Source organism: Cicer arietinum, chromosome 2, assembly GCF_000331145.2.
Source record: "Cicer arietinum cultivar CDC Frontier isolate Library 1 chromosome 2, Cicar.CDCFrontier_v2.0, whole genome shotgun sequence".
Lineage (NCBI taxonomy): Eukaryota > Viridiplantae > Streptophyta > Magnoliopsida > Fabales > Fabaceae > Cicer > Cicer arietinum.
In genome coordinates this window covers 6,478,211-6,491,257 of record NC_021161.2, presented here as the reverse complement: position 1 = coordinate 6,491,257, position 13,047 = coordinate 6,478,211, and the positions used below count along the sequence as shown (strand labels likewise).

General features: G+C 31.2%; 1 protein-coding gene across 4 annotated transcripts in view; it reads right to left on the bottom strand.

The window, feature by feature from the left end:
- Nucleotides 1-5,249: 5,249 nt before the first annotated feature.
- Nucleotides 5,250-13,047, bottom strand: part of LOC101490865 (polypyrimidine tract-binding protein homolog 3-like) — an 8,379-nt gene continuing 581 nt past the window's right edge. The window contains exons 2-16 of one of the 4 annotated variants that reach the window (XM_012712722.3): nucleotides 12,549-12,618; nucleotides 12,385-12,451; nucleotides 10,813-10,884; nucleotides 10,625-10,701; nucleotides 10,192-10,270; nucleotides 9,796-9,919; nucleotides 9,453-9,517; nucleotides 9,301-9,350; nucleotides 9,174-9,215; nucleotides 9,021-9,072; nucleotides 8,857-8,911; nucleotides 8,758-8,771; nucleotides 8,033-8,140; nucleotides 7,803-7,946; nucleotides 5,250-5,991 (exon numbers count right to left, since the gene is read on the bottom strand). In XM_012712722.3, the coding sequence (XP_012568176.1) occupies nucleotides 5,602-5,991; nucleotides 7,803-7,946; nucleotides 8,033-8,140; nucleotides 8,758-8,771; nucleotides 8,857-8,911; nucleotides 9,021-9,072; nucleotides 9,174-9,215; nucleotides 9,301-9,350; nucleotides 9,453-9,517; nucleotides 9,796-9,919; nucleotides 10,192-10,270; nucleotides 10,625-10,701; nucleotides 10,813-10,884; nucleotides 12,385-12,441 (1,329 nt within the window). In that variant the 5' untranslated portion in view covers nucleotides 12,442-12,451; nucleotides 12,549-12,618 and the 3' untranslated portion in view covers nucleotides 5,250-5,601. Of the gene's footprint in view, nucleotides 5,992-7,802; nucleotides 7,947-8,032; nucleotides 8,141-8,757; nucleotides 8,772-8,856; nucleotides 8,912-9,020; nucleotides 9,073-9,173; nucleotides 9,216-9,300; nucleotides 9,351-9,452; nucleotides 9,518-9,795; nucleotides 9,920-10,191; nucleotides 10,271-10,624; nucleotides 10,702-10,812; nucleotides 10,885-12,384; nucleotides 12,452-12,548; nucleotides 12,619-13,047 lie in introns of those variants that run through there. The other 3 variants (NM_001279154.1, XM_012712721.3, XM_012712723.3) reach the window with 3 other exon arrangements.

Sequence of the window (13,047 nt, the reverse complement as noted above, 5' to 3'; positions counted from 1 at the left end):
TAGTTTTGTTTTTCCCCAAATCGATACATTAAACCCTAACAAATTCCTTCTCACACCACCACAGATAAGTCCCTAATGCAACTAGAAGTTTGGAAGGAGCCCTTACCTTAGCGTTAGCTTTAACGTGGTTTTCCGGTACCGCGAGTATAACCGTTAAAAATCCTCGCTCGCAACGTCGCCTCCAAGTTGGTCCCCTAGCACCGTAGCGTGGTAGTGAGCAACTTTCCCTTCTAACTCTTCGCGAAATGAAGCTTGGATCTAGAAGAAACGGAGGGGTTTGTGTTTGGATCTCAAATACCGTTTTTCTTCGTTTTCGAATCAAAGAGGAAGAGTGGAGTTGCGAAATCCTTGTTCTAACTCTCACCCAATCTTGGGTTACTAGTTTTGAAGAAAAGAAAGCGACGAAAATGAAAACGGGAGAAAGGAGGGAATTTGGCCGCGGTCAGAGGAAGAAGACGATGGAAAAATGGCGATTTTCTTTCCTTTCTTTTTCTTTCCTTTGTTTTTCCTTTCTTCCTTTTTCCTTCCTTCCTTTTATACTATTTTCTTTTCCTTTTCCTTCCTTCTAGTTTTTCCTTTCTTTTTCCCTCCAAACAAACATATATAGGTAATAAATATAACTTAACAAATATCTCAAAATATCTAGATATTTGTTAAATTACCGTTTCACCCGAAACGCATTAAATTCTCCGTAAAGGATTCATCGCAGTTAAATTCAATTTATTTATCGACGAGAAATTTTAATTGGCATCAAAATATCTTTTTGATTATAAAACTCCAAAATATTATTAACTTTGGCTTAAAAGCCTCCGAGCCAAAATCCAAAATACACCAAAAATACATAAATGGTACTTTAAAATTATGGGTCTTACAGATACTCAAAACAAATATTTGTGTGGATGAGTATAGAATGGTTATTTCAAAAGTAAAATTAAGATATCATTTTGGAGAAACTTTTACATTTGAATATGATTGAATGTGTGGAAGTAGTTAAATTTTATGAGAAAAATATATATTAAAAAAGAAATAATTATTAATTATGACAATGAAAACAAAATTATATAGAATAATTGTGGTGTGTGTGGTTTGATATATATGTGATGAATTCTGACTAGATTTGATATTAATGTTAATAAATATGTTAATTAAGATAAATATTGTGGTGCATTGTAATTTTGGATTCTATAATAAAGATATTTTATTTTATGAGTACAACTGTTTTTATAGGTCGAATTGTGATTGTTGTGTTATGTTGTATGAGTAGTTCATCCATATATTATATAGATAGATACATGTATAAACACTAAAATTTATTTTATCTATTTTTTTAATTATTAAAATTGCAATTTTTTTATTATGATTCAATTTTTAAGATTAAAACATATTTGGGGTGCGCTCTAAATACTCATTTGAGGATACTCTATTGTGGTGAATGTTGTTAAATTCAAGATCTACAAAAATTATTAAACAGATAAACTATGAAAATAGTAATTTAATGATAATAAAATAATTTGGACATGTTGAGCTTGGAACTTAGATCTGCCGACGACAAAATTCTTCTCTAAGATATTTATTAAGATCCAAATTATTTCCAAAAAGTATACCTGTTAAAATATATCCTCTATATCTTGCATTTCAAGTATTGCATCATTCTATAACTTTGCATTACGGATAACTCAAACCTTTTACTTTTTAAATCTAGTAAAATATAATTAAAAAAATTCATCACGTTTTATTAATCAAGATATGAGAAGAGAAAAAGAAAAAGATCACACAAAAGAAAGGGATAAAAAAAAAATAGATGACGTGGAAAAGCACAAAATCCGAAAATACGTGTGAACGAGATCGTGAATTTGTTTCTTTGGTGACTATGAAAATCGAAAGATTGAGTTCAGGTTCAATGGTCATATAAAAAATTGTTTTCCTAACTAAACAAAAGTAAAAATGGCATGCATCATCATCAATTTGATATTATCTCTATCTTGCTTTATTTCGTCATTTCATACGAATTACCAAAAACAATGTAGTACTTTGGAATTTTGTTGGTACTCTGTCTCCAAGGTAAAATTAATTTTAAATTCAAATAATTAAATATAAAAAAGAATAATATGATATTAAATGATTGGATGTTGAGTACAATACTCAACAAAACTATACAACAGTGTAAAGTTGTAAATGACAAAAAAATTATGGTGAATGTCGACAGATTGTGAGCATGGTTACAAAAAAAAATTTCCGAAGTGCTATGTCACTAAAAATATGGCATGTCATTATGAATAGCAGTTCCTAATAATGAATTAAGGTCGGATACTTTGAATTTGAAGCATATTCTTAAAATTGAAAGTGGATTCAAGCTTGCCAAAACACAATAATTTCTTATTTTCTAAAAAAATCTCTAGTTTATGGAATACAAAAATTACTTTTTTTAGAATCTATAACACACATACCTTTAGTTCTTACTTAGTCTCTAAGAAAAATAAAATAAACCGAGATAATTTAGTCTTTAATTAAATCATCATTAAAAAGGGACAATTATATCATTGACAATAATTAATAAGGGACAATATGGTCTTTGTAAAAGAAAGTAAATAAACTAAAATAATGCTTATGAATAAATCAATTAAGATGAACTGAATTATTGGTTATTTTATATACACACGTTGTCCTTTAGAACATATTAATCCATTTGTTACATTTGATCCAAATTTGATTGATTTTTTATTGCTAAAGTGTTAAATAACAGTGATGAGATACCTCTTATCTATGCCACAATGTTAAAATTTGTTGACCTATAAATATTTAGTCTTTGCAATACATGTAAGATTTAGTTTCAAAATTAAAAAACAATATTGAGAGGAACTAATTTGACCCCAAAAAATACACGTCAATCATTTTTAACATTATGACATAGATAACTAACATGTCATCATCGTTATCTAACATTTCAACAAAAAATAGTCAAATCTGAATTAAACTTATCAGATGGACTAATATGTCCCCTTTATGCAACTGTCATAGATTAATTTTGGTATTATTTTTTCTTAGAGACTAAAATGACTAACACCCAAAATGTCGCGACTAATTTGAGTCTCAATTTTAATATTATAGAGTCTACTTAATTATGGTAATGAACAATGCGCGATCAATACAAATTCACATGTATTTTGTTAGTTTTCTTGAGAAATTCTTCACAATAAATCTTTAGAATAAGAAGGAAGCGGATTTCTTAGCCCTAGAGCAAAAAAGACCAGACTATTGGAGAGTTTTTACCGGTTTTACTGATCACTAATCTCCATGTAGGAATCTAGTTCACTATCTTTAGTATGATCTCCCCTCCCAACCACATTTTTCCTATACAAACTCAAGCTTAAAACCTTAAATACAAAAATCATATTTTGGGAACATTAACACATGGATAAATTACACTTACCTCCTATAAGGTTTTCTTAAAGTGCACAAAGACCCTCTCTATTTTTTTTTTCTTAGACACTCATCTCCCCCTCAATTTGATAGTGTTAAAATTCCATTAAACAAGAAATAGAGTGTCCAACTCTTCCTCCTCTTTGATCAAATAATAGACAATTAATCTTCTGTCATCAAATAAAAGGCAATGTTATTTCTTCCGACAAAAGTTCAATTTCCTAGCTTTTCATGCGGCCAATGTTTCAGTTATTTGGTGTTTCTACTTTTTCTTGACTTTTAATGCCATATGTTTTGATAAATTTCCCTTGAATATAATTATTTATCTTTTGAAAAGAAAATAAAAAATTTAAAATCCAGTTTCAAACTCCAAATCTAATCAAAGTTCAAAATCCAAAATCTCAAACAAATTTAAAATTTAAATTCTCTGTCTGTGAAACTTTCAATGAACAAAAGCCACAATACTAAAAGAAAAAGCTCAAAAATGTAAAGTGAAAGTAGCAAAATAAAAAAATAAACGATGTTAAGTTAGGAGGGACGTGTTTGTCATTTGATGGGAAAATTAGGGAGATTAGTCTTTACTTAAAAATTAGAAGAGATATTTGTATTTTTTAAGAAGAACTTAAGGAGGTAAATGTAAGTTTTCCTTTAACAAACAAGGATAGCTTATAAAAAATGGAGGTAGTAATATTTGTCTCTTCCAACTGTAACTACTAGCTATCCTTTTGTAGCGTGTAGTTAAATGAAAAGATGAAAGAAGTTTTATATAAGAAGGATGTGACACAGTAGTAGTATTTAATGTTTATAAGGTGGAGATATGATATTTATGGTGTGTTTTAAGGGTACTCCATTTTGTGAAAGGCATAAGGGGACGTATACAAGTCAACCACCACACATGTGTGCCACTATTCGGCTTGGAATTGGATTGTGTGGTGTATTATTTGTTTAGTACCAGAAAAAAGAAAAACAAAATGTTAATTTTTATGTTTTAATGTATGTTTTCCTATATCAGCTAACACTTTTTTTTTGTTCACAGAATCATCCAACTGGTTCTGCGATTCTCTCTCCACCTCCCTCTAATTTAGGAGGTTCGCTTTCTGTAAACTGATTTGTTCAATGAACTAGTCAAAAATCGTTCGCGCAGATTTTGCTTAAACTGATTGCGATTACAGAGTTTCTTTATAAATAGAGGACTCCATTCAATTTACAAATCACACAACTCTGAATTTTTCTAAGTTTTCTCTCTTCTTCCTTTTTTTATTTCATCTCGTATTTTTTCTTTCTTTCCTTTCAGACTTTTGAGTGGTCGTTGTACCATATAATTCTAGAATGAATATTTTTAAATGGTCGTAACCGTAATATTTTAAAAATGTAATTATAGAACAGTTTTCTACGAGACAATAAAAAAATCAATGCAATGTATCTAGATTATTTTATTCTTGAGACATCGATGTTAATTATTTGCCTTATACAATTTTAAACAATACTAAAGAGAGTAATTTAATCTATGACTCAACCGAATTTGATGGCTGAAAATTATTTATAAAAAAAAAAATAACAACACTGTTTAATTGAGAAAGAAATTGACTAATATAAAATAATGGCCTATTTTATTAAATTTAATTACAAAAACTAATTTCTTCAAAATATTCAAGAAAACTTAAAAAAAAAAAAAAAAAAAAAACATTTAAACATTAAAAATCGAACACCTTATTCAAATTCCGACACCGATTCAGTATACTTTATACAATATCGGGTCTATTGTGTCAAATATATATAAAAATAAATAAAAAACTAATCCAAACACACTATGAGTATCACATGCACAATTGAAACCTTCGAACTTAGGCATATCATTAAGATAGGGAGAGAATTCAGAGCTGACTAAATACAACAAAAACAAATAAATAATGTAGCTTCTTGTTCTTGTATAGTTGAACAAAAAAGAAATTGATTTAGAATACAACAGAAAGGCCAACTAAGCCTGAATTACAAACATACACTTAAACAATCATTATAAAAACCAAAAGGCAATTCCTCAATTCTGAGAAGAGAAATGATTGATAGAGAAAAAGTCAAGAACATGTTTTATTAGTTAATTAGCAAATCAATGAGACCATTACAAAGACAATGAAGATGGGATTGTCTGCATAAAAATTATCCTTTCCAAAGTGCGTCTCTTCATATATTCTGCAACTGCGAAAACGAGATGCGGACTATAGAGCCAGAAAGTGGACTTGCATGCTTGCAAACAAGGGCTTCGGTTGCTTCCTCCTCAGTCTCGAACTGAACAAGAGCCTGCTTTTTCCCATTCATCTCAAAGACCTTGCAGTTGACAACGAGTCCATGCTCCTCTAGAAGACTTGCAATCTCCTCTTCAATAATGTCTTGTGGGAGGGTTGACAAGTGAATTATCTTTGTCGGCGAGCAGCAGTACCGATAGTTTTTAGCAGCATTTCGATTGAACCGATTCAGATTTGAGTTCATGTATTCGTGCGTATCAGCACCTTGGATTATGTTTGGATGCTTTGAGAAATTCACCTCCAATCTCTTTCCAAACAACATGGCACCCTATAAAATATTGAATTTGAAAAGGTTTTAGTTACAACTTTAACAATTAAGCAGAAAATATACAGATTAATCTGCATGCCACAAAGAGAATAGAGGCAAAATTAATAAGTTTTGAAAATTCAATTAATATGAAAGAATATCACAACATAATGCTAAACGACCACGTCTTTGATGCTACCATCTAGAAAATACAGATCAAAATCAATATTTGAAAGAATCCACATTGCATACCAGACAACACCAGTGAAATTCATAACAAAACAATGAATAACGAACACCATTAAATTTTCTGGTGAATAAATAAATGAGCATACAATCTTTTTAACAGTAAAATGTCTTTGGAACAAACATTCACGAAATGAATTCTCAGTTTCAATCGTGTTGCATGCAACATACAGAGGTGTCAGAGAAAATATACCCACTAACACGTACTAATATTATCATCAATAGAAGAATCGATATTATGAAATTTCTTCAGGAGAAACCCAAAAGTCCAAAAATTGAAATTAAAACTCACTACTCAAACAAAACTATGAAACCAAAATGTGGTTTGTTTTTGTTAAGATATAGAATAAAAGGAAATTAGAGTCATTGAAGTAGTTAACAGTTGTTGGATTAGTTAGTTAGGTTACTGATTTTCTGTTTGTTAGTTGTTGTTTCTTATTTACGGTAGTTGCTATTAATCATTTTCCCTATCCTTGTGTATAGGAAGTCTATAAATATAGACTTCTATTCCCTTGTAAAGCATACTTTAGCAACTTTAGAAATTGAGTGCCACTTTTTCATAAGAGAACCAAGCATATCTAGATAGACTGCCACTTTTTCAGGGAGAAGATCAAATCATCCGATATCACCACTAGCTTTGTCAATTCCAATGATCAATTGGCAGATCTCTTTACTAAATCTTTGAGAGATCCTCAAATCAATTATAAATGTAACAAGCTTGGTGTATATGATTTGTATGGGAAAGCTTGGGGGGGAGTGTTGAAAATATTTTATGATCTTTATATTTATTATATAGACATATCATATCATATAAATAGGAAATAGTATCTTCTATATTTATTTTTGTATTTAAAGCTTTGAGCCTATATAAAATCGACTCCGCTGTGAAATTCAACCACATAGTTTCACATTTTGTCTCTCTCATTTTCTCTCATTCAACAATCTGAATTGAAGAAAGCAGTGGGACATCACCCTGTGGCATCAGATCTGCCTACAGACCTATCTAGTCAAGGCATGATCTACCAACCTGTCAGGATTCTGGATACTAGACAGATTATGCAACAGGAAGCTCCAACCAAAAAAAATTTTAGAACAATGGCGAGGAAAATCCAAAGATAAAGCTACTTGGGAGCACAAAGCTACTATCAAGGATCAATTCCCTAACTTCAGCGGACAGCAATATTAGGTTCCAAGAGAAATCTGTTAGTTTACTATCGAAAAAGGGGAAATAATGTAATTCTATAGTTAGTTAAGTTAGTAGTTAGAGTATCTTACGGGTAGTTTTTCTGTTATCATTACTTGGTGTTACAGTTAGTACTATTATCTATAAACAGGACTAACCTTCTAGTTAGGATGAGGATTTAATTTTGTTAAAACTTGTAAGCTAGATAGTGCTCTAGTGTGAGGGGACTAGCATCCTCTGTGTACCTATTCTCTATCTATAAATAAACTCATGGGGGAATAATCATGTTCCCCTAACCTTTGAAGATCGTCAATTGTTAGGAACCTAACACCTTCATATTAGTGAAGATATCACAAGGTCTAGTATAAAGATATATAATCACCAAGGTATGCATGAAACAAACCTTCAGAAAATATACTGCCAATTCAGCTTGGAAACCATCCCCCATCTGGACAAGTGCATGATCTGGTTTATTTCGGAGAAGTTTGATTCTGACAATGTTACCATAAATAGAGAACAAGTTGAACAGTTTATCCTCATCGATTCTCTGAAAAATAACCAAAATTCACGCAAAAATTTAAATAAAGAGGAGATAATTCCTAGAAGGCAAAATTTCCAAGCGAATGTACTTACATCAGGATTGAGATTTGCAACAAGAACTGTACACCTGTCATTTGTTCCGGTTATTCCAGGAGGCAAATCTCCCCCGAAAGCAGCTTCGATTGCTGCAGCATTGGTCATCTATAACTCAACACATTGATAAGTATGAGGAGGGGATTAACTTTCGGGGGAGGAATACCTTAAAATTAAACTAAACACAACACGCACTAAACATAAATAAGAAAGTTCATTTAAATGTATGTAAACAGTTAATTTACAAACGAGAGAAGAAAATCATAGTAATGGGTTCACAATATTATGTCATTTATCACAAAATGGATGAAAATCTTTATCTACAGCTGATTTACAAACAAGAAAGTTATAGTAAATTTTTATAATGTAATGTCATATAATCACAAAATGGATGAAAATCCTATGCTGTTTTAAAAAGCAGAAAACCTAATAAATTAGCCCGTCTTGAGTAAAACTCAATTTGAGGTAAAAAATTGCTTAAATATGTTTTTGTCCTTAAAAATATGATATTTATGATATTTTTATGAACGAGTCATTCTTTAAATATTATTTTTCTTTTCGTTCCTTGAAAAGTTCTTGAAAAAATTAAATGACGATAATCAACTGTTCCACATTTATAATGCTACTTTTCATAAGATGCAAGCTGATAATAACTTGTTCATATATAAAAACTGTGCATCAATAATTGCATAGGGAAACTTCATCTTGGCTTGAAAAGTACCCACCTGCGAAAATCCACCTGTAAAAAGAAAACGACGAAAATATTAGCACATCACAAACAGAGCGTAATTAACCAAAGAAAGCGAATTTAAAATATTTGGCACCTGGCCTGGCTCCAGAACCTTGAACCCCATGCATTCCTGTATCACCATATCCAGACTATTTCATAGAACATGAAATAATGAAAATAGCATTAGAGTGGAATTTAAAAAGATCAACAAGAAAATTTGGTTCATAAGTAGATTAAAAATAATTACAAAGAACATACGTGTGAAGGTCGTCCTTTCTGCTCTGTAGGCAGATTTGGGTTTGTATAGTCCCTACAGAAATGAGGAATAAACTCAGCCACAATAAATGTGGTGTTAAAGAATCGATTAAGTTAAGAAACAAAGAAAAAGAGAAAGTGAACTGATTGAATCACCTTGAACGATCATTATTGTAGTTCACTTGTAGTTCATCAAGGCTGCAATTGACATTAATCAAACGTCGAACAAAAATATATTTGAGAGGGATACAAAATGTCTGAACAAGAGATAACTTTAACCTACTTTGAGAACTGAATGTCCAGCTGACAGCAACCATCATAAATATTACGTCCCTAGAAAATTCCAAAAGTTCAATTGTCATATTCGAGAAAAACAATATCAGAATTAACAAGCCAAGTAGAGCATAAAGTACATGTAAGTATAAAACAAACTACCTGAAGTGAACTTCTGGCCGTCACGGCACTTTGCCGAGATTCATACTGGATAAGAGCTTGAAAGCCTGCATAATTTTTCAAACTCTAGATGAAATGGATAGTACAACCACTAAACATGCATAAATCCAATATAACAATAATCTTCATTGATTAAAATAAATGTATATTGTGATTGTGTTGAGAAAAGTGAACCATTCCATGACACATTAAAAACCAAGAAAAATAATTTCACTTATATTAAACAACCTTGTTCTATCATTTTTGCTGTTTATTTACAGAAAGAACAAAAAACGCTTCATAAAGAAAAGAAATAGAGAGAAAGGAAGAAATCTGAGAATCTGACCAGCTGACTTCTGAAATGTTACAATCTTTTCCACATATCCATGGGGAGAAAATACTTGCTGTAGCACATCCACTGTTATAGGATACTGCATTTGATGAACCGTAACTAAGAGAATTCGATTTGGCTGTGCATCCGAAGAGTTGCCGACAGCAGACAGCATAGAGAAGGAAGAAGAGATAGAGAGAAAGGAGAATAAATAGAGACGTTTATGATAAAGAGAAAATTTAATACTAAACCCATTATAATACATGGAAAGTATAATATTACTTATAGAGTAAAGATCACATAAAAAAAAGGAGATTACAGATGCCAAAAGAAAAAGGCTAATAGATTCTCCTCTTTTTCCATAACCAAAAAGGAATATAGTATTCAATTTAAAAAACCATAAAAACCAACCTCATCATCTCGTCCTTGACTTTGATCCATTGTCGTCAGTTCTTTATGAGAGGAAAACTGGACATAAACATTTCTCCCCCTTGAATGAATCAGAAAGATAATCACGTAAATGGTAATTTCTTAACATCAATGGGAATGAATAGTGCTATCTAAATCAGTGTTGTTAATCACAGATCATGGAAAGTAGCTGTTTGTTCAAATTTCGCTACACTACCTTGCTATAGCGCAGCTCGCTATAGCTGCTATTAGATAACACTTTGTACTCAATAATATATCGCTGAACAATACTACAAGAACAATTTGTTCAAATTCCACGACGCTATAGACTCTATTTGACAACATTGATCCAAATACCAACATTTTCCATCCGATGTCAAGTTAACGCAATGGCATTAAATTTCATTTAAAAAAGAAATGAGCAATCTATGCATACCTTATGCTTGGTTGAGCATTTGCATAAAATTGTAAAGCACTAATTGCAGAAGGAATATCTTCCATTTGGAGAAGAGCCTGCAAGAATGATAAAATGCACCGGTAAAAGAAAATGATAAAACGGTTCATCTCATGAATACTAAGAGTTTGAGAAAAAACAAAAGATTCAGTTGAAGGCATGAAGAAAACCTGATTTTTGGTACGCAACATTACAAGCTTTGTGATTACTCCAAAAGTCTGAAATAGCTGAAGCAAATCATTCTGCAACCAGATAAATCACAATATGTAAATAATTCAAGAAAGCAAGTACCTTTTATCTGCATTGAATTCCTATGGCATATTTCCTTTTAATTCTTCTTCCATTTTACTACCTATTATCCAACCAAAGTTGTATTTTTTAAACTAACATCCAGATCCCATGATGATTATATAGGCATTTTGTCCAAAGTCTAAGCAATAACACTTTATTATAGAAAATTACCAATTTTATTAATTATCTTCAAATTTTTTAGAAAGTTCATTTTTAAGTAGTGTTGTCGATTGTGGATTCAGTAGTGTTATCGATTGTGGATTGGAGACCGTGGTGGAAGGCCAAAAATCTACCATTATAAGCCGCCGCAAAACGCCATGGCACTGCCATCCTTCACAAATTTGCCATAGCAGTTATCGAAAAATCCATCTTAGCAATTCACCATGGCATTTATTTAACAACATTATTTTTAAGAAAATGAAACAAAAGGGAAAGAAATGAACTTCAAATTAGTTCAGAATCTTTTCTTGGTCCACACTAATTAACTCTGAAAACCTAAGCTAGATCCATTAATGGGCCACCTTATTATCTATCATTGCATCAATGTGAGGGGTGTCTTGTGAAAATCCAAGACCCACGTTGGCTAGGTTAAGGCCTCACATTGACTAGAGATAAGACCTAGATAGAGCTTATAAAGCCTACGCAATCCTCGGCTTAACAAGCCATTTTGTGGGGTTGAGTTAAACCCAACCCAAATTCTAAGAGTGATAAAATAAATGCATTTAAGTAACTGTATTTGATTTTACCCTAAATCGTAAGCAATTTTCATCAAACTAAAACTATCCTTTTTGAAGCCATTGATATAATGCTTCCATTGTTTAAGTATTAATAAAAAGTGTCAAATTCAACCAAACTTGACACTTTGAACAAATTGTCAATGTAGTAAAAATTGGAGAGGTGGAGTATCAACGTTATAATCTGCATCTCGGCTTTTATATACTATAAATAGATGCTTATTCAAATTTTCAATTTACATTATAAAAGTTTATAAACGAAAGGAAGAAAAGGAAAATATTAACAAAATTGTTGAATCGTACAGTCATATATCAATGACACATAAATGAACCAATCCATGCATATCTCACATGGTTCAAAATCATTTGTTGTTAATCTCGAGATAAAATTCATATAAATAGCTGGCTCTTAAAATCAATCAAATTATAATCTTCAAATTGTGTCAACAGAATATAATCTACTGACATGATCTTGCAGCTTCCATTCATAATTATAACAATTAATATTGACGAAAACAAGATTACAATCAGGATCTAAAAAAGCTAGTTCCTTTCGCGAACAAGAGTAATTATAACATCAAACACATTGCTGGCATAATAAAAGAGTTAAAGTAAGTGCAGCTTAGCCCGTGGTAAATCCATTGCATAATCATATTAAAAATTAAAAAAAAAAAAAATATATATATATATAGAGAGAGAGAGAGAGAGAGATTTTACTTCAGATATCTCATGTCCAACATTTCGAACATGAATGACCTTGGAAGGTTCAGCCATTTCAAATTACCTGTAAAAGCAGAAAAAAAAGTTAAGGAAAAATTGTTATTAATAACGATACACTAATGATCATTTTACAACTGTCTCATACAGGAATTGAACTCTACCCTTTGAGGTTACAATGTCATGCTTTTACCATTAAGTTGACACGTCCAACACCGGAATTGAACCATATCCCTTGACATAACAATATCAAGCTCTTATCACTAAACTGACACCTCATGAACCGTAAAAACAGTAAATAAAATACTCAATAGCACTCTTTTGTTTCTTGAAATACAAACATTAGTAAGATTTAAACCCTAAAACTCTTATTTACAACTCCTTCTGAGTCTCTCAGCTTATCAATTGAATAAAGTTGGCTACTTGAGACCTCATTACCTCTTTTATTTTCCTCTTTTTCTTTTTCAATTTAAGGGTAGAATTAATGATCAAACCCCACATTTGTGCATAAATGAAAATGCTAATTAACTATGAAACAGAAATCTAACCTAAAATAAAGGAAAGGTAAAATATGCGTTATACGAAATTAATATTTTGAAAACACAGTAAATCAAGATTAAAATGGATAAATCGCGAGGCTATAAGTGAGTAGAAGAAAGAGTG